Below are 19,289 nucleotides of genomic sequence, written 5' to 3' on the forward strand. Positions count from 1 at the left end.
TCACCCGTGGAAAGTGCCCACAGCTCCCGCTCCCGCCGCCTCCGTCGCGTCACAGCCGCGCCAGTGTGAAGAGCGCTAGGGCGGGCGCGCCGGAAATGCGTCACGGGAACGCCGGCAGCGCGTGAAGGTGGTGAGGCCCGGGCCGCGGCGTACTTCCGGCCTGAGTCCGGCACCGCGGGTGAGAGACCGAGGCCGAGCGTGCTCAGTAAAGGAGGCAGAGCCAGGGTTTCGTTTGACCGATGTTTACTAACGGCGCAAGGGCGGGGAGCGAAGCGCAGCGGGGCGCAGGGGCCGGGACGGGACGGAGGGTGGGTTGCATGGGCCTCGATGGGACGGGCCGGGGCGCGATGGGTGGGGCGGGGGCGAGGCGAGGTGAGGGGTGGGAGGGGGCGGGGCGAGCGGGGGGAGGGGCGGGGTTCCGTGCCCCGGAGTCGCGGGAGCCGTGGGCTTGGGGTCCGGATCGCGGCCGCGGGGCCCTGGCGTGCGGTGTCATTTCTGCGGTGTAAATGCTCCCACCTTGGCCGATTTCAAGCCACCAGGTGAGGATGGCACTACAGGAGGTGCCGGGAAGAGGCGCGGCGCGCAGTTGGCCTCCTGCGCTGGAGCTTGTTCAAGGCACTCACCTGCCCTGCCCTCCCCACCGACCTCTGCGGCAGAGCCGGGCCCCAGGGCAGGGCCATGCCTCCGCAGTCAGCCTCACCTGCAACATCTTCCACTGAGGCTCCAGCTGCCCTCTCAGGTACATCAGAGCCCGGACGTCCTCTGGGGAGGCCACAGAGGAAGCGCCTAGGCTAGGAGGTGCCTCTCCATTCAGCACCCGGGCCAGGATCCCTGCTAGCTGGGGCGTGGAGTCCTGGACCAGGGGCGAAGACGGAAGCCGTCACTGGTCCTTCCCCTCGTCCCACCCCACAGCACCTCCACCCTGCCCAGCTTACCTCCTCCAGGAGGGCCAGGACTCGGCCCCCTGCCAGCCCCCGAAGCATTGCAGCCAGGAGTGCAGCGTGGCGGCCCTGCAGGCCATGGCCAGGCCCCAGCGCCACCAGCACCAGGTCAGGCTGGAAGCTGTAGGCCAGGGGCAGCACCAAGCCCAAGATGCAGCTCAGGAAACCACCGGTCATCTGTGAGGACAGCAGAGCCCAGCTCCTCATCTACGGACACCTGCTGGCTCTGGCCTCCCAACCTCCCAATCTCAGGGCCCCTGGAGTAGGAGCAGGGAGACAGGAAGGACCAGAGACCTGCTATCATGACAATGCCAGCAAACAGCAGCTGTACACATCCACGGGCTCCCCAGCACCTGCCTTGCTGTGTGGCGTGGTCACTCACCGCTGGCAGTGGCGTGGAGACATGGAACATGGATAGGGCAGCCGCCTCCTTGCCCCTGATGTTCAGCCACAGACTCCTCCTTTCAGGACACATGTGCGTAAGTGTAAGGCCCTGCTCACCCTCCTGAGCCCAGACCGCAGAGGCAAAGGTGGAAGAACATTCATGGGGCCATGGGCAGGGGTGCTGTGACTGCTGAGCCTCTGTGCTAGAGACCCACCTGGCATTGCCTCCAGCAGCCCTTCTCCCAAACCCCAGCTGAGGAAGGCTCCATTCAGTACCACGCAGTGCCCCACCCACCCGTCACCCTGGGGCCCAGGCACACGTCCATCACCTGCCCGTCTACATGCATGGCTGGACAGATGCAAGACCTGAGAGTCCTACCCGTCATGGGCGAGGTCCGGAGGCCGGTCCAGCTGTCCCAGGGCCACACACAGCAGCCTGGAGGAAGAGATGGCCTCAGGACAGGTGTTCACGTTGTCCAGAGTCCATTCCCAGAACTCTCTCTGCTTGGCCAGCAAGGATAGGGGTGCCCACAGGTCCTGCCGTCAGAGGCTCAGGATGGCCAAGTGAGGCTTACCTCTGGGCTCCATGAGACAGGCCTCTCCGAATAGCCACATCCAGGGTGGCTGCTGCAGCAGAGGCTGGAGTGGCTGCTATACCACTGTTCACCTGTGGGATGAATAAACAGTGGAGGATGAGGCACCAGCCAACTCCCAAGCCAGGTAAACAGATCCACAGTTCCCTTCCTTCGGTGTGTCTCTGTGGCTACTGTCAGCCACACGTCTTCTTACACTAAGGTCAATCACTCCATTTCTGTGAATAAGACGCTTACGTCTATATTTTTTTTTCTTTTTTTTTTTTTTGAAACGGAGTCTCACTCTGTCGCCCAGGCTAGGGTGCAGTGGCGTGATCTCGGCTCACTGCAAGCTCCGCCTCCCAGGTTCACGCCATTCTCCTGCCTCAGCCTCCCGAGTAGCTGGGACTACAGGCGCCTGCCACCACGCCCGGCTAATTTTTTTGTATTATTAGTAGAGACGGGGTTTCAAAGTGTTAGCCAGGATGGTCTCGATCTCCTGACCTCGTGATCCGCCCACCTCGGCCTCCCAAAGTGCTGGGATTACAGGCTTGAGCCACCGCGCCAGGCCTTTTTTTTTTCTTTTAAGAGAGACAGGTTCTTGTTCTGTAGCCAGGCTAGCGTGCAGTGGCGCAATTGTAGCTCACCACAGTCTCAAACTCCTGGGCTTAAGCGATCATCCTGCCTCAGCCTCCTAAGTAACTGAACTACAGGCACATGCCACCACGCTTGGCTGACTTTTATTTTTTCTGGAGACAGGGTCTCCGTATGTTCTCTAGGCTGGTCTTGAACTCATGAGCTCAAGCGTTTCTCCCACCTTGGCACCCCAAACTGCTGTTATTACAGGCATGAGCCACTGCACCGTGCCTAAATGTATACTTTAAATCACCCCCTCACCTCTCTGCCAAAGAACATTTAACTGAAGAAGCTGAGGTCAAAGGTCAGACACACTAGTGATCCCCACCCCTGGGGCTGTTCTGGGAACAGTTCCTGGCACAAGGCAACGTTCACATCCATGTGGTTCTGCACCACCCAGCCCTTCTCTGGACAGGCCACATCTCGTTGGCAGATCCTGGTCCCTGCCCCTAGGTCCACAGCATCCCCAACCCCTCCCAGGTGCTCCCACCTGCCCATCCAGCATCCCATCTAAGAGGTACAGGAGCTTCCCAAGTGCAGCGAGGGCCTCCTCCCGGGCCAGGGACTCGTGTGGCCTGTGGTGGACAGACCAGAGGGACACACAGACACGGAGTGACCGCACGTCAGGCACACACAGGCACAGGTGTAGATGCGGCCCCATCCTTCTCCCCAGGCCAGCCCTGCCCACCTGGCCCAGGCTTCTGTCTCCTCCCTTAGGGCTGACCCTTCCTGTTGGATGACGTCAGGGGGCAGGACCAATGTGATATCTGGTGCTGTCAGGGCAACAGCGGTGCGGACAGAGGGTGCAGGGCAGAGGCACGGCTGGTCCAGGAGGGAGCTCGGTGCAGATGCAGCTCCCTTACACACTGGACCCCCAGGCAGCAGAGGTGGAGGCCTCTCCTCTGGGGAGAGAATGCTGGGGCTCATCAGCACAGGGGTCACATCTAGGGACAGTTCGGAGTCATAGCCACTGCACGGGAGCCCGAGGTGGGATCCTGCAGCCTAGCACCCGGCCACACTGACCTTGCAGCTGGAGGCTCTTCCAGTGCGGGGCCTGGGCAGCACGGGCACTCTGGATGGACTCCAGGGCACTGTGGGGGAGACACAACAGTCGTGACACCTGGCCTCACACCCCAGCCCCGCCTGCCCTACCTCCCCTCGCACCTCTGACATGGCACCATTGACCCTGACAGGGGTGGAGCCGGGTCACCCAACAGCGTCTGTACTGTCATGCACACTGACTCCGCCAGTGACTCCAGGTGGTAGCCGCCCTGGGAGGAGGGTGGAGACATGATTGGGGCAGGGATATCACTGGGATGGGGTGTCACCGGGAGGGCCCCTGCCTGGCTCTATCCTGGGCAGGACGCCCCTCCCAAATACCCTGTGGGCACCTGGCTCCCATGCTCCTGACCCCCAGGCCTCTGGCCCAGAAACTCTCCCTGTGTGCCCTCCCCAGTCACCTCCAGCACGGCGCAGACCCGGCCGCCGGCCAGCACCTGCAGCAGCTGTGTGAGGTGGGCGAAGCACTCTGGCGTGGCCTGCATTTGCCCCTGGAACCAGAGCCATGTGTGATGGGGGACCTGGGCCCCAGGACCCCAGAAGCCCTCCCTGGCCAGGCAAGGCCCTCACCTCAGGGTCCCCGATGGCTGAGTCAAATCCTGCCGAGACCAGCACCAGCTCAGGGTCAAACTACAGGTCAGGCCGGGGTGGGGAGGGTCAACAGAGAGGGGCTGGAGCCAGGCCCATCCCATCCCCTCCTGAATACCCTCCCCAGCCACACAGGAGCGGGGCAGCTCATAACCCTCCTCCTGCCTTCACTGGCGCACTCCAGGCACGAAGTCCCCCTCCCACCCGGCTGCCCTGGGGGAGCCCTCTGTGCAGTCACCTCAAAGGCCAGTGGGAGCAGCAGGTGCAGGAAGGCAGCCACGTAGTCAGCGTTTCCCATCCCGACCTGGCAGGACATCCCAGGCTACATCCTGAACTGTGGGGCAGGGGAGGGGCCCAGGGGAAGGGGGCTGGGTGGGGACCTGGGGCTTGAGGGTGAACTGTGGGGCAGGGGAGGGGCCCAGGGGGAGGGGGCTTGAGGGTGGGCACCTGGTTCCAGGGCAGGTTGACAGTGAAGCCGAGGCCCTGTCCCCGCCCCACTGCGTCGGCATCTGACTCTCGCAGGAAAGGCCAGAAGCGCCCATGCTCATAGCGGTGCCAGGAGAAGTAAAGGATGCTGCCAACAGCCAGCCAGGGCCAGAGGTCAGAGGTCAGGACCCTCAACAGCTCTACAGCTCCCTGTAGAACGCTGACGCCTGAGCACATGTCTGTATCTCACCCCTGGATTTTCCCAGGCCAGGCTGTGCACCCAAAAACCGGGGTTGCAGGGAAGGGTGGTGTCTGCACCCCTGCTCACCTGGGGTCATCCTCAAAGAGATACTGGATCCCCTGGCCATGATGCACATCCCAGTCCACGACGAGGATCCTGGGCACAGACAGCGCTGGTGGCAGAAGGGCAGGGCCTCCCACCTCCAGGAGCCCAGCCAGGGATGGGAGGGTGTTGGCTGGGTTCTCTCGCCACCTGCGCCACCCCTTGCTGTGTGGCCTGGGCCCACACCCCTGCAGCCAGCCTGGCACACACCTGTGTAGCCCGTGTTTCTGCTTGGCATGTGCAGCTGCTATGGCCACGTTGTTGAACACACAGAACCCGTTGGCAGCCGCCCTCTGGCTGTGGTGCCCTGGGGGCCTACAGCGTGAGAGTAGGATTTGGGTCATGTCAGGGTCGCCCTGGCCCCTCACAGGACCACCCACAGAGGAGCAGCCAGGGGAAGGGGCAGCTCTCACCTCACCAGGGCAAGCCCATTTTGCACAGCTCCTGTGAGCACAGCGTCCACCAGCTGCAGTCCAGCCCCTGCGGCCAGCCGCGCACAGTGAAAGGTACTCTGTGGGTGCAGGGGCGCAGATGAACCCCCTGCCTTCCCTGCTGCCCTTTGCAGGCCATACCCACACTTGTGCCAGGCTGCAAGACACCAGCTGCTGAGCAGAACAGGCCAGCCCCAGGCTCTGGCAGTGCCAGCAAGCAGGTGTGCAGGGCAATGTCACGTGTATGGACCAGGGGACACCGGCTGGGGTTGGCGGCCATGGCTGTGAACGCGCAGAGGCACGTGCATGTGTGTGCACAGGTGAGTGTGTCCGGGGACACGCACCGGGTGGAAGCAGATGGCGTCGAACTGTCCGGACAGCGCCTGCAGCTCCTCCTTGCCTAGGACCTGGGTCTCCCTGACCAGGGATACATACTCTGGGCTGCATGCACATGGGCAGGCAGGAGAGGCAGGGTCACCAGCAGGAGCAGGGGGGCGGGGGGCGGGGAGCTGGGATTCGTGGTGGGAGTGGCCACCCTGTCACTTCCTCAAGCCTGTGAGCCCACCCGAGGTGCACAGGGAGAGGCTCTGTATTAGAGGCTGGCAGGCTCGGGGTAGGCCCAGGTTCTTAGGTTTATAGGTGGGCTGACCGCCCCCCGCCCCCATCGTGGGGCCCGCCCCCGTCCTGACCTGTGCACCAGGCCCAGCTCCTCTTCCGAGGCCTCGCGGGCTGACAACAGCAGACACCTCTGTTCCAGGCCGCGCTGCCGCAGGCGGTCCAGGGCTGCGGTCAGGCGCTCAGGACGCTCAATCTCGCACTCGGGGCTGGGGCAGATGAGGAGTTCAGTCCAGAGGTCCCTCCCCGCACCCCACCTCGGCCAGGTCCCACTTACTCGTCCCAGAGCAGCCGGGTGGCCGTCATGTCCTCATGGTACACAAGCGCGGTCCCCATGGCTGCGCTGTGGTCACCCTGGGTCCCCAAACGCCCTCGCTAGCGGTGCCTGCCACTGCCCGTCCCCACCTTCGGCCGGGAGCAGCCGGGGCCTGAGACCCGCCTGGGGCGCAGGCGGGCAGCGGGCACCGGCCTGGGCGGGAGCACGCAGAACCTAGGTAGGCTCCGGGATCCCAAGCGCGCAGAAGGCGCCAAGCGAGGCCGCAGTCGAAGGGGGAGGCTCTCCGGGCCCGGCTTCCGGCTTCCTCGCTTCGGACCCGGTGCCGCCCCGCGCCCTGCTCCCGCTCGCTATCGCGAGCCCTGCCCCGGAGCGAGCAACCAGCGGGCGCGGAAGCCAGGGCGCCCGGAGCCGCCAGCCCTCGGAGCTGCGCTGCGGCTCCACCTCCCCCTCGGCCCCGCCCCGATTCCGTCCAAGAGGGGCGGGGTCCGCAGGCACTGCGCAGGTGGTCGCCGCAGCCCCACCCGAACGCCCGTGGCAGAGCCTGCCCATGAGAGCCCCGTTCTGCCCCAGCTCCCGGGTCAGGGTCCAGCGCAGCCCCAAGGCCCACCCGGCCCGGGCGCAGGAAGACCTGGGGTGAAGGGCGAGGAGGGCTAGAGGTCCGCAGGGCAAAGGCCACGAGGCGGGTGGAGCCCGCGGCGAGGCGGTCGTGGCTGCATCGAGGCGCAGCACCGCCCCGGAGGTTTAAGGAGGGAGTGAGAGTCCGGTTTTAGCTCCAAGACGACCCCTGGCCCAAGGGCAGAGTCAAGGTCGGTGGAGGTGGGGACGCTAGACCGGAGTTGCGGTAGAGTTGCGGGGGACAGAGGAAGTGAGGAAGGCAGGAGACACGGGCACAGCCACGGAGCAAGGTGCCCGAGAGGAGACCTGAGTCCCCCTGGAGCCCAGGGGCCACCCTGCCCCCGCCGGAGTTCACATCCAGCTGGCTCACACAGTTTTGAGGCCCCCAGTACTCAGGCCACCTATGGCAGGAAGCTGGGCCCAGTGTGGACGGCAGCCATGCCACAAGTCAGCGTGGCTCCGGAGTTGATGGTGGTCACGTCCCCCATGCCCGGATGCCCTGGAGAGGCATGAGGGTCGCTGGGCAGAGAAGGCCTATCTTTCGTAGTAGCTCATCAGGTCCGATTTGGCTGGGCCAGCTGTGGGCATGTCCACTGAGGACGCCTGGCCTGCCCTGCCCCTCACTGGTCCCTCTGCTGTAACCCCTGCCCTGGGACAGGTTCGGAGGTGCCCATGGCCTGTGTTCCAGCCGCCACCCTTGGAAACACCGAGTGGCCTGCAGAGGGCGGCCTGGGCATGAAGATACCACTGGAGCACGGTAGTAGGTGGGGCTAGAAGTTTGATCAAGAATGAAACCCAGCCCTCCTCGCTCAGCACTCCACCACGGGACAGAAGGGTCTCAACGTGCCCAGCGTGCCCCCTCCCCCCAGGGACCTGCTGGTGCTCACCACTTCGCCACAGGGGCCAGAGGGGTCTGAACGTGTCCAGTGTGCCCCCTCCCCCCAGGGACCTGCTGGCCTTGGAAGGTGCAGAGAGCTAGGGTAGATCCTAACGCTCCTCCCCATCACGCCCTGCCCCTGGGTCTGGCTTCAGGATCCACACACAGTGGCTTAGAGTCTAAGCCATTAGCAGGTCACCTGGTAAAAGGAGAGGGGCTAAGCCCTAAGGTGGGGGTTCGAAGCTCACTGGCACAGGCCTGGGGAAGTGGGCACCAGCTTTGTGGCCTGGGAGAGATGGGATGCTCAGGCCCCCCTACTGACTCTGAGGGTCTGAGCTATCAGGCCAGCCTCCTCTACATGCAGGCCAAGAGCTTGGAGGTCTTAAGGTGGGACCCAGCATGAGGACGCACAGCCAGAGCAGGGAGCTACAAAAGGGTCTATTTCCTTCCAGCCACGTGGGCACCACACAGCTAATTTACATTCCAGGCTAGGGGTGCAGGAAGGTCCACTGACGTCGCCCAGGAGAGGGGATGTCCCTGAGTTGGTGCCCTGTGCCCGCCCTCTGTCATTCCTCTGCATGGCCCAGAGCAGGCAGGGCTCAGAGGCCAAGGCCTGATATGGAGCCCCACCAGCTCTGAGGTTTCTGAGGGCACCAGGCAAGTGGGCCACTGCTCCAGGGATCAGAGGCCATCCCCAGGTCAGCCAGAGGTCCTGTCCAGAAAGTTCAGGTGCTCCTCCATGATGGGCACCCAAGAGCAGAGTCATGGCTGTGGGGAGGAGGGTCCATGGAACCCGGGGCTCTGCTCTGATGGATGCCTCGGGATGCAAACCCCAGTCAAGGTCAAGGTGGCAACGAGAGTCCCCTCTCAGGAGGAAGGTGAAGGTGGTCCTCACTGCCACCCTGGAGCCCAGAGATCTTCACAGAGCCGTCTCCTTGGAGACCCTGGCCCCCAGCTGCTGGGGAGGCTTGAAGCTGAGCACCTCTTTGTAAGTAACACCTGGCAGGGGGGGCGGGCACAACAGAGAGGGGGGTCAGCCTTTGCCTTCCATCCTGGGAGTCACTCACAGACACGCCTGGCGGTGCCTCGTGGGGCCCTTCTCTAATCCTAATGTGGTCTGAACCACTGAGAGAAGGTTTGTGTGAAGAGGCCATTGCTCTAGATCTGGATTTTCCAGGGAAAGGGGAGGTGGCCAGGGCTTGGCGACGTGTCCACCACAGTCTATCCTAGGAACTGAGGCCCCAGCCACAGTTGTGTGGGTGGGGACTACAGAGAGCATCCTATGACCCATGGCTTTCAAGTCATCTTTCTAGCAGCAGAAACCTTTAATCAAATAAAGCCAAACTCATAAGCACACGAATACGCACACAGCTAAGGGTGGAGGCCCTGCTGCAGGCACCCAGGGACCCGTGGCCCTAAGGAGCACAGGTGAATCTCAACCCATCCGGCCCCACCCAGCCAGTGTGGAGGACCAAGGTCCTGCGCCCGAGGCAGAGCCAGGACAGGGCCTGAAACACGGCACTGCTCCCAGTGTACAGCTACTGTCCCCAGGTACCCCCACCCCAGGCTGGTCATGCAGCCATGAAGAAGACACAGCCTGCCATCCTGGAGCAGAAATGAAGCCAGGTCCAGCACAGCCTCAGGCCACAGCATAGCTGTGGGAGCTGGGGAGGCTTCCCTGAGTCCAGCCTGAGGCTGCACAGGCCTTGGCCAGCCCTCCAAGATGAGGGGATAGCCCTTGGTATAGGGGATGATGGACCCCAGCAGTTGGGTTTGGGGTCTGGACTGCTCAGGGGAGCTGGGGGAGACAGGCGAGGCCCCGGGGACTGTCTTGGGTATACAGTTGTCCAGGGGGGAGGGATAATAAAGTGGGGCAAGGAGAGGGCTGGGCGCGGTGGCTCACACCTGTAATCCCAGCACTTTGGGAGGCCAAGGCGGGTGGATCACGAGGTCAGGAGATCAAGACCATCCTAGCTAACACGGTGAAACCCCGACTCTACTAAAAATACAAAAAATTAGCCAGGCATGGTGGCAGGCGCCTGTAGTCCCGGCTACTCGGGAGGCTGAGGCAGGAGAATGGTGTGTACCCGGGAGACAGAGCTTACAGTGAGTCAAGATCGTGCCACTGCACTCCAGCCTGGGCATCAGAGTGAGACTCCGTCTCAAAAAAAAAAAAAAAAATGGGGCAAGGAGAGGCAAGGACAGATTCAGGAGGTGTGAGCAGAGAGGCCTTAGGGACAAGCGGACGTGGGAAGGGTGTCAGGGTGGCCCAGGTCTCTGGCCTGGACATGGCGGAAGGGCAGCAGGTCTGGAGGCCAGGAGGGGCTAAGTGGGCCCTGGTTCCCTGACTCACAGCTGCCTTTCACCATTTCCGGCTCCTTCTGTGCCAGCCTCTGTGCTGAGCCTGCCAGGAACACCCTCCCTTCATCTTCCAGCTCCAGCCAGAGGTCATCTCCACCAGGCCACACGGCCCCACGCTGCCCTCTGACCTCCCGTCCTCCTCACCTGACCTGCATCCCAGGGACAGGGATCTAGGACTTTGAGCCTGGCCACCTGCACAGGGCCCACCGGGTCCACACAGGCCCTACCCAGAGCCCCCAACTCACAGGTCCATACAGGCCCTGCCCAGAGCTCCCCACTCGGGTCCACACAGGCCCTGCCCGGCGCCCCCCACTCACGCTTCCATTCATCCAGTGTGCGGTCCACGTCGTCAAAGGAGTCATCATACTTCTGGACCTGGGGCTCATCTTCCGTGTCGTGCAGGGACTCAAAGTAGGGATGGGCCAGCGCCTCGGCCGCTGTCACCCGCTGCTCCGCATCCAGCACCAGCATCTTCTCCAGGAGGTTCACAGCTGTGGGGGAAGGTGCATCAGGCCAGACCACAGGAGGCCCCACACTCCAGCACCCAGTGGCCCCCACACTAGCCAGCCCTACCCAGAGGGCTTGCATTGGTGAGGATGGAGGCAAAATCCTTCTTCTCCAATTCGGGGAGGCCCTTCATGTAGTTCTTGGCCTGTGTGAGAAGAAAGGGTGAGGGGCCAACACCGAGGCCCGGGCCCACCCCCACCCCCACCCAGCTCCCCACTCACCCCTTACCTCATCGCTCTGCAGCCGCTGCACAAACTCAGCCGGAGGCGTCCCCGTCACCTTCATGATCTCCTTCAGCTGGTCCAGGTCTGCACCGAGGTCAGGAACACAGCTCGGGGGCCAGAGATCAGGGCCCCCACTGCCCCCTCCTGGGCAGGAGCCATCCCCAACCCCCTGGAACCCTCCCACCTGGGCAGGAGGCATCCCCACCCCCCTGGAACCCCCCTACCTAGGCAGGAGCCATCCCCACTCCCCCTGAACCCCCCCACCTAGGCAGGAGCCATGCCCACTCCCCCGAACCCCCCCACCTGGGCAGGAGCCATCCCCACCCGCCCCTGGTGCCACCCTGCTGCTGGAGGATACGGTCGCTGCCCTTGAACAGCGTCTTGCCTGTGATCATCTCTGCCATGATGCAGCCCACAGACCAGATGTCCACTGAGATAGAAGCCCTGGTCAGCTCCGTGGGCAGGGGGACAGGATGAGACGGGGAGGGAGGAGACACCGACACAGCCCACCTGCCCGGCTCCCACCCCAGCTCAACAGCCTCCCTGGGGAGCAGCCACCACAGGGCTCTCCGTGAAGAAGTGGAGAAGCAGATGGTACAGGCTGAAAGGCCCAAATCTCTGGGCAGCTTCTCACCCGTCTGCGTGTAGCGCATCCAATTCAAGATGACCTCGGGAGCCCGGTACCACCGGGTCACCACGTACCCAGTCATCTCACTGTCTGCCTGCCTGGCCAGGCCGAAGTCCAGGATCTGTGGGAAGAATTGGGGAGGTGGGGTCTAGGGGACTCCCAAGGAGCGGACAGGCCACCCACGGTCCAGGAGACCCCAGGGGGGTTGGACTTGAAGCTCCCAAGCTGGGGCCTCCTGACAACCTTCGAGGACTTGAGGCCATGCCCTCGGACCCCAAACTGCTCCGAGCTGCTCCTTTTGGCCAGTGCACCAAGCCCAGCAGCCCTCGGGACGGAGCAGGTGCCCTGGGGCTCCCCTCTCCCTGCTGTCACCTGCTGCCCGCCAAGGCCTCAGCCCTGTCCTGGACCAGGCAGAGGCCTGGGGGTGCCTCCCACCCTCGCCCGCTGCAGGTACAGCATGTTGTGTACCACTGCCTCTTGGGCTCACCCACCCACCAGCTCCTCAGCCACTGCCTAGAGCCTGGGGCCTTGGCCCCCTGCCCAGGCCTGACAGGTGGATAGATGGGCAGATCCGGAGGGGGCCCCTGCCCCACCTCAGGGCCCCCTGCCAGACGGCACACACCTTCAGCTCACAGTCTTCGTTCACAGCCAGGTTGCCGGGCTTCAGGTCCTGGGGGCAGAGGAAAGGTGGCTACTGTGCCCCACCCTCCCGAGCATGGGCACAGCCAAGAGCCTGGGTGGCACCTAAAGATGGGGCCACCAGACCTGGCCCCCTTGCTCTCTGCAGCCCTTCAAGGACAGACCGAGGTACCTGGGCACCCAGGCAGGCTCCCACCAGGGGCTGTGCATGGGGCGTGGCTCAGCCCCCAGACCCCATCAGATCCTCACAGGTGGGACGTGGAGGCGGGGGGATTGCACTGGGGGAGGGCTGATGGGCGGCTCCTCCACCGGGACTCACTCTGTGGATGATGCCAGCAGCGTGGATATACTGCGGGGGCAGAGGATTTGGCAGGCTTCAGCACACCAAGACCTCAGAGCCACAGGGCCCTCCTCTGCCCAGCCCCAAGGCCCTGCCTGCTTCCCTGCAGCCTCCCCCAGGGCCCGTACCCTCAGCCCCTTCAGCATCTGGTACACGAGAAACTGGATCCGGTCCTCGCCTAGCTTCTCATGTTTCATGAGCTTGCCCAGGTCGGTGCCCATGAACGGCATCACCAGGTAACTGTGGGAGGGGCCGGAGCGCCATCAGCGGACAGAGCCAGCCTCTGCATCCCAGAGACCCACCCAGCAGGCCCAGGCTCAGACCCGTCCCAGATCCAGCAGGCACCCCCAGGAAGGTCGCCCTGCAGCACCTGTCCCCACTGGCCTCGGCGTCCTCGCAGCCCCACTTTGCAGTGCCAGGCTCCATCCTGCCCCAACTGTTACTGCCAGCAACGCTCACACCCCCCTCCCACCCTGAGGACTGTCAGGCAGGGAGGAGGCTGCTCTTGGGGTTTTTGAACCCTCTGCTGAAGCGCCCTGTGTGCCAGGCTAGGGGCTGAGGCTGCGTGGTGGAGGCAGCAAGGCTCGAGTCTTCACAGGCAGGGGAGGGAGGCAGTCAGGTTTCAACTTCAGAACTTTGTGCCAGAAATGAGGGAGGTGCCTGGGGGCGATGAGGGCGCAGCAAGGCATCTGGGTCAGAGGGGTCGGCTGGGCCGGTAGGGACAGACACAGGAGAATGGTATTTAGCACCTTCCCAGAGGCCACTGACTTGACCTCTTCAAGTCAGGCGGGAGGCGCCTGCTACCCTCTCCAGGCCTTCCTCGGCCTGGCCCTTCACTCTTGGCCGACAAGGTGTGAGTCCCGGGGTGGTTGGCTGCAGGGCAGGGGCAGGGTGGGTCCTCCCTACCGCTTCTCCCCCACCCGCTGGAAAAGGTCAGCAGCTCCAGTTACCGGCCACACACTTGGTGCCAGGGTCCTGAGCACGGGACCTTCCTGTTAACAAATGGTCAGGTCCAAGGTTCACACCTCCGGTGCTGGAGAGGGCCCAGGTGCCAGGCGTGGAGGGAAGCAGCAGCCCCAGCTCTGCCCAGCTGTGCCAGTGCCCGTGGGTCCCAGGACCATGTTGGGGAGGGCGTGGGGTGGACAGTGGTATGGGGAGGGGGTGGGCAGTGTGCATCCCCCACTCAGGCTGCAGGAAGAGAACCCCATGCCAACCAAGAACCTGAAGCCAGTGCCCAGAGCTGCCCAACACCCATTGTGCCCAGTGGCCAGCCCAGGTCGGCACTCACAAGTCCGTGAAGTCATCCAGGGTCTCATCAGGAGTGAATACGTCCAGCAGCCCGATCACCTGGGGGGGCCACATAGGGTTGAGAGTACAGCAGAGGACACGGGCTGGGGTACCCCCCAAGAGTGGCACAGCCCTCTGGGCAGGAAACCCCCTCTGCAGCTGTCATTGTCATGCCCCACTGTCCAAAGGGCCTGGCTCTGCCCACTGGCAGTGTGGCCCAGCCCTGGCACACATACCCACAGAAAGGTTATTTTTGGATGGTGACAGCCGGGATTTTCTGGGGGAGGGGCAACCCGGAGTCTGGGCTGGCTCCGAACCATCCAAAAGGGCTCCTGCCGCCTGACCCTTTTACCCCTCTTCACCCCAACCAAACAGATCCAGGCCCAGGGTGGGGACAGCGCTATGGAGAGAGGCCAGGCCTCTGCTGGTGAGGCCCAGGCAGACAGCACCGTGACCCACCAGACCTGGTCCCCACAGCACCCCTGGTTGGGGAGATGGACAGTAGACAGGTCATGTGACAACTGCCACCTCAGCATTTTGGGGTGACAGGGTCCCAGGCAGACCTGGAGTTTTGCACAGCCAAGGATGGAGGGGCAGGTAGATGTGTGGGCTGCGGGACACCTGGCAGAGGGCACACACCGAGTGGCCGAGGCAGGAGAGAGAACACTTGGATAGTTTGAAGAACACAGGGAGGAAGGCCAGGTGGCCGAGGCCCAGGCCACGGAGGGGCTGAGGAGAGACCAGAGGGAGCCGGCAGGGCAGCACACACCAGGTGAAAGTTTGGCTTTGATCCCAAGAGACGGGGACGATTTAAATGGGGGTGTGATGCTAAACGCGTCCTCCTGGCCGTGGTGTAGGAACCGGCCAGAGTGAGGTAAGAATGGACACAAGCTGGAAGGACAGCTCCACCGGAGCCACGTGGGCCAGAGCCATGGGCAAGAATGTGGAGGGAGGAGGAGAAGGCAAAGAGGGGGTGTCCAGGGAGGCCTGGGAGCAGCAAAGACTGTGGACATGAGAGCTGGAGGGTGCCCGGGAGAGTGCTTTAGCAGAAGACGGAGAGCAGGGTCCTGTGGGCTAGGGGCCACAGGACTTGGCCTGGCCTCTGTGGTATGGGGGCTGGCCTGGAGAGGGAGGCGGCCTGGGGATGGCAGAACTGGGGCCTGTGGCAGAGCCTCCTCCCCTGCTGAGCAAGGCACGTGGTCTCACAGAGCTTCAGTCTCCCAGGAAGATGGGGTTCCAGGGAAAGAGCCTCAGCTGCAGACCAGGAGCCCAGGGGGTGGACCCACAGGCACAGCGGGGACCCCAGCACAGTGGGGCGGTGGCTAAAGAAAAGCCCCGGTGGAGCCCGGCACGGTGGCTCACGCCTGTAACCCCAGCACTTTGGGAGGCCTGTAACCCCAGCACTTTGGGAGGCTGAGGCGAGCAGATCACTTGAGGTCAGGGGTTCGAGACCGGTCTGCCCAACATAGAGAAACCCCATCTCTACTAAAAATACAAAAAATTAGCGAGGCGTGGTGGCGCGCACCTGTAATCCCAGCTACTCAGGAGGCTGAGGCAGGAGAATCACTTGAACCCAGGAGGTGAAGGTTGCAGTGAGCCGAGATCGTGCCATTGCACTCCAGCCTGGGCAACAAGAGCGAAACTCCGTCTCAAAACAAAAAAAAAAAAGAAGAAACAAAAGCCCCAGAGCGGTTGGCTGGATGGGGCAAGGCACGGGTGGGTGAGTGGGTGGGTGGGAGCAGGGTGCCGTGGGGAAGGCTGCAGTCCTGGGGCAAGGCCTTGGTGTGATGGGCAGGGGGCGGGGGGGGTGCGGTGGTGTCGAGGCGGGGGCAGGGCTGGGTGTGATGGGGGTGTCGAGGCGGGGGCAGGGCTGGGTGTGATGGGGGTGTCGAGGCGGGGGCAGGGCTGGGTGTGATGGGGGTGTCGAGGCGGGGGCAGGGCTGGGTGTGATGGGGGTGTTGAGGCGGGGGCAGGGCTGGGTGTGATGGGGGTGTCGAGGCGGGGGCAGGGCTGGGTGTGATGGGGGTGTCGAGGCGGGGGCAGGGCTGGGTGTGATGGGGGTGTCGAGGCGGGGGCAGGGCTGGTGTCCACTGCATATGGATTTCGCAGGGCCTGGGGTGGTGAGCTGGGGTCAGTGTGGGCATGGGAAGCCTCAGAGAAAATGACCCATCCAAAGGGCTGAGGGACTGGCGATGGCCAGGAACCGGGGGATGGGGCAGTTTGCTGGTGGACGCAGGGACTCGTTCTCCCAGGGCACCGGTGGCTTGGATGACCCAGGAGGGTCCAGAGCATCTCACCCTGTAACTAGGGTCCAGGTGCCCAGACCACCAGCCCTCAGGCTGGGCCCAGACGAGGGGCAGGGCAGGAGTGACATGGGGGGCAGTGGACAGGTGGGACTGTATCCAGAAACCAGAGCACCCCTGGCAGAGAGATCGGGCTCTTAACAGCCAGCCACTGCCATGGGAGAGGCCCAGGGCAGCTGTGCGTGGCATCTCACGGGCAGGACTGGAAACGATGGGCCCCCACAACGCACAGGAGGGTATCTGTGAGGCGGCCACCACGCCCAGTGCCCCCCAAACAGCAGCTCCCTAAACCCTTCACCCCCAGGGGCTCCTGAGGGTTCAACACACTCCCTGAGTTCTGCCGCCCCCCTCCTCCTCCTCCACCGGGACGGAAGACTCAGAGTGGGCTTCACAGAGGGGCTGGAAAGGAGCCCGGATGGGGAAGAGGGAAGGTGCCCCTTCCAGGAAAATCCTCCCGCCGGGAGCATCCTCTCACCGCGGGCTTCCTGGCTGGGGGCAAGGCTTGGCGTGAGGCCTGGAGGATCCCCTGGGCCTGGCCAAGTCGTGTCCCCTGACCAGGGCCTGGCTGAAGCGCCGAGTCAAGGGGCTGAGTCTTTCCCGGGACTGGCAGAGGATGGGGAATGGCCGTTGGGGGAGTCGTCTCCCCCGGAGAGACGGGCCCTGCTCTCCTTCTTCCCTGGGGACCCTCGGCCCGACCCCCGCCCCGCCCCACAGCAGGCTGCCTGGGGGAGGGGTTGCCGGGTGGGGGAAGCCAGCCCAGCCGAACCAAGCCGAGGCCGCGGCGCCTTCCCGGAGCGGGGCCGCGCGACTCACGTTCTCGTGGCGCATGTGCTTGAGCAGGCGCAGCTCGCGGTAGGCGCGCTTGGCGAACAGGTCGGACTGGAAGGGCCGATACAGCTTCTTGATGGCTACCTTAGCGCCGGTGCGGCTGTCCACGGCCGAGCTGCGGAGCGGACCGCTTAGCGGGAAGGCCGGGCACCCCGCGCACGCCCCGCCCGCCCCGCCCGCCCCGCCCGGCCCGCGCTCACCACACCGCGCCATAGGCGCCCGAGCCCACGGGCTGCAGGTCCCGGTACACGGCGCGCACCTCCCAGGCCGTCTTGGTCACCTCCTGGCGGTAAAAGCCACTGCGGGCGGGCGGCGGAGAGCTCATGGCAGGCCCGGGAGCTGCCCACCCCGCAAAGCCTGCGGGCGGTGCCCCCACGACCGGGGACGGGGCTCCCTCGGCGCGCGTCCCCGGCCGGCTCCGCGCCGCTCGCCCGCCCGCCCGATGCTGGGGCGCTCCTGCTCCCGGCCCTTCCCTCCTCAGGGATGTCCCAGGTGCAGACCCCGGCCCGACCCCGACCCCGGCGCGCACGGCCCCTCCCCCGCCCGGGGACCAACCGGCCCGCGGGCGGCGCGCACGTGACGCCCTCGCCCGCCCTCCGGCCCCTCAGGAAACCCGAGGCGGCCGCCGCCGGGGGAGGGCCGGAGCCTGGGGGGAAGCGCAGGGGGAGGGGAGCGCCGCCCCGCAGCTTCGTCCCCGTAAAGGGCCGGACGCAGCGCGGAGATACTCTTGCCAGCCTCTCCCCTTTGGCTGAACTTTCCCGCCCTGGGGGTTCTCAGCAGGAGCCCCCCGCCCGCCCCGGGCTCCAGTCCTAACTCCCCACGGTTCCAGGGCGCAGGGCCCATCCTTGACAGCCTGAGCGCTGACTTCTATCGGCAGCCGCAAGTCGGGCTGAGCCCTGTGTTCCCAGAGTCAACTTCCCAGGCCACCCCCAAGGATGCCCTACCACTGCGCCTGATCCATCCGTCCCCCAACGTGGGGTCCATCTGCACCTGTCCTGCCTGTATTCCTCTTTCTACACGGAGGGGTCTGTCCCCCAAACTCCTCAGGCTGCATCCCCAACCCCACCCCTGTGGCCACTGACCCCGGGCCTCTCAGTCCCATAGGTCCCTGTGGGCTCTTTTGGACCCCCAGCTCCTCCCCCTGCTCCCCCCATCTGTGGGGTGCCTGCTCCAAGCATTGCAAGTACTGGTGCCCCTGCCCATCCCACCCCTGCCTGTCCTGCAAAGCCCAGGCTGAGAGTGGCTGCACTCTCTCCAGCAGGGATGGGGACCTGCTGGGGCCCTCAGCCTGACCCTTCTGTGTGGGCATCGTCCTCCCATAGGTCTGGCCCCATCCTGGACCAGATGCTCCGGAGGGCAAAGCCCCACCCTGACACCCCTTCCCCAGCCCAGGAACCTGGGTTTCAGAAGGGATGTGGGGGCACCCCAGGAGCCCACTGGGCTGGTGGGTAACAAGATCCCTAGGGCCTTCTGCCCCGCCCTCCTGCCATGAATCAGCAGCTCAGCCGCTCAAGGGCGGGAGTAGCTTTACACCTGGGCTTGGGCCGTGCTCTGCGGCATTCACCAGCTTGTGACCCAGTGAGCGGGGCAGCCCAGGGCCACCCAAACCACAGCTGCTTGTGGCTCACACCCTTTGTGCCCTGGGCTGCCTGTGGCACTTCATCCACCTCTTCCAGGAAGCCCAGCTTCCGCTATCCCCCTTACTCCCCATGGTGGGGCTCAGGGGTCCAGCAGGCCCCGCACCGACCAGGCTTCTGAGGTGGGGCTGTGTCACCATTCTGCTCCCACCCCCAACTGCCAACACTGGACTTCCCCCAGGATTGACCACTACACTGACAAGGCCCCAGGAGGCCCCCAACTCCCAGATGGTTTCCACCCCTACCCAAGACCCAAGCAAGGGCACAGACTGTCCCTGGTCCCTAGAGACACTGCCTGACCCCGAATGGCCTGGACCCTCCCCCACACGTAAGCCACAGCACGTAGTGGGAACGGGACCAGCGCGCACATTCCCTGGGTTAAAATGGCCCCTTTTTCCTTCACCAGGAAGGAAAGGAAAGCTATTTTCCCTACCCTGCCCAGCCCCCACCCAGGGATGGGCAGACCCTTGCTCCTTGAGACACCCAACTTCCCCCCAGCCAGCTTCCCTGACCACTGAGGGGTAGGGGGGGGTGTCTGGATCTTGGCCCAAAGCCAAGCCTGCCCAGTACATCCCCACAGGGCAGCTGGGGTCACCATCTGGGTGGCTGTCACACCCTGTGCCCTCAGAGTCCGCCCATCAGCCACGTCTTCCCCTGGTCCCCCTGGGCTCTCAGACCCTCCAGGGAGCAGGGAGGGTGCCAGAAGATGGCCACTGGTCTGACTGGGGGCCTGAGGGATCTGGCCAGCTGGAGGCGAGTGATGCAGGATGA

At 64.4% G+C, this 19,289-nt stretch overlaps 2 protein-coding genes across 19 annotated transcripts; both read right to left on the bottom strand.

Annotated features, from left to right (window-relative positions):
• Nucleotides 1–226: 226 nt before the first annotated feature.
• Nucleotides 227–6,727, bottom strand: HDAC10 (histone deacetylase 10). Of its 15 annotated transcripts, none has more exons than XM_063723149.1 (20): nt 6,273–6,725; nt 6,070–6,204; nt 5,725–5,821; nt 5,363–5,460; nt 5,160–5,264; nt 4,935–5,003; nt 4,628–4,754; nt 4,419–4,484; nt 4,163–4,222; nt 4,030–4,083; nt 3,698–3,804; nt 3,557–3,624; nt 3,222–3,477; nt 3,024–3,108; nt 1,901–1,992; nt 1,705–1,761; nt 1,324–1,402; nt 936–1,118; nt 701–853; nt 227–516 (listed from the first exon to the last, which is right to left on the bottom strand). In XM_063723149.1, the coding sequence occupies exons 1-20, from the start codon at nt 6,329–6,331 to the stop codon at nt 490–492; spliced, it is 1,977 nt and encodes a 658-aa protein (XP_063579219.1). In that variant the 5' UTR covers nt 6,332–6,725; the 3' UTR covers nt 227–489. The 15 variants fall into 15 exon arrangements, 14 of the variants coding, with proteins under 14 accessions (XP_063579219.1, XP_063579217.1, XP_024095930.1 ...); XM_063723147.1 differs by having other exon boundaries at nt 3,994–4,083; nt 5,725–5,797; nt 6,273–6,722; XM_024240162.3 differs by having other exon boundaries at nt 3,994–4,083; nt 6,273–6,720.
• A 1,457-nt stretch (nt 6,728–8,184) lies between these two features.
• MAPK12 (mitogen-activated protein kinase 12) lies at nt 8,185–17,372 on the bottom strand. Of its 4 annotated transcripts, none has more exons than XM_054543864.2 (13): nt 17,082–17,340; nt 16,867–16,996; nt 13,752–13,810; nt 13,414–13,455; nt 12,592–12,703; nt 12,443–12,472; nt 12,107–12,154; nt 11,491–11,605; nt 11,215–11,286; nt 10,861–10,940; nt 10,699–10,777; nt 10,443–10,616; nt 8,185–8,763 (listed from the first exon to the last, which is right to left on the bottom strand). In XM_054543864.2, the coding sequence occupies exons 1-13, from the start codon at nt 17,204–17,206 to the stop codon at nt 8,684–8,686; spliced, it is 1,146 nt and encodes a 381-aa protein (XP_054399839.1). In that variant the 5' UTR covers nt 17,207–17,340; the 3' UTR covers nt 8,185–8,683. The 4 variants fall into 4 exon arrangements, with proteins under 4 accessions (XP_054399839.1, XP_054399842.1, XP_024095916.1 ...); XM_054543867.2 differs by having other exon boundaries at nt 17,141–17,231; XM_054543866.2 differs by lacking the exon at nt 8,185–8,763 and adding an exon at nt 8,770–9,763 and having other exon boundaries at nt 17,082–17,344.
• Nucleotides 17,373–19,289: the final 1,917 nt, after the last annotated feature.

This window comes from Pongo abelii, chromosome 23 (assembly GCF_028885655.2).
Source record: "Pongo abelii isolate AG06213 chromosome 23, NHGRI_mPonAbe1-v2.0_pri, whole genome shotgun sequence".
Taxonomy (NCBI): Eukaryota; Metazoa; Chordata; class Mammalia; order Primates; family Hominidae; genus Pongo; species Pongo abelii.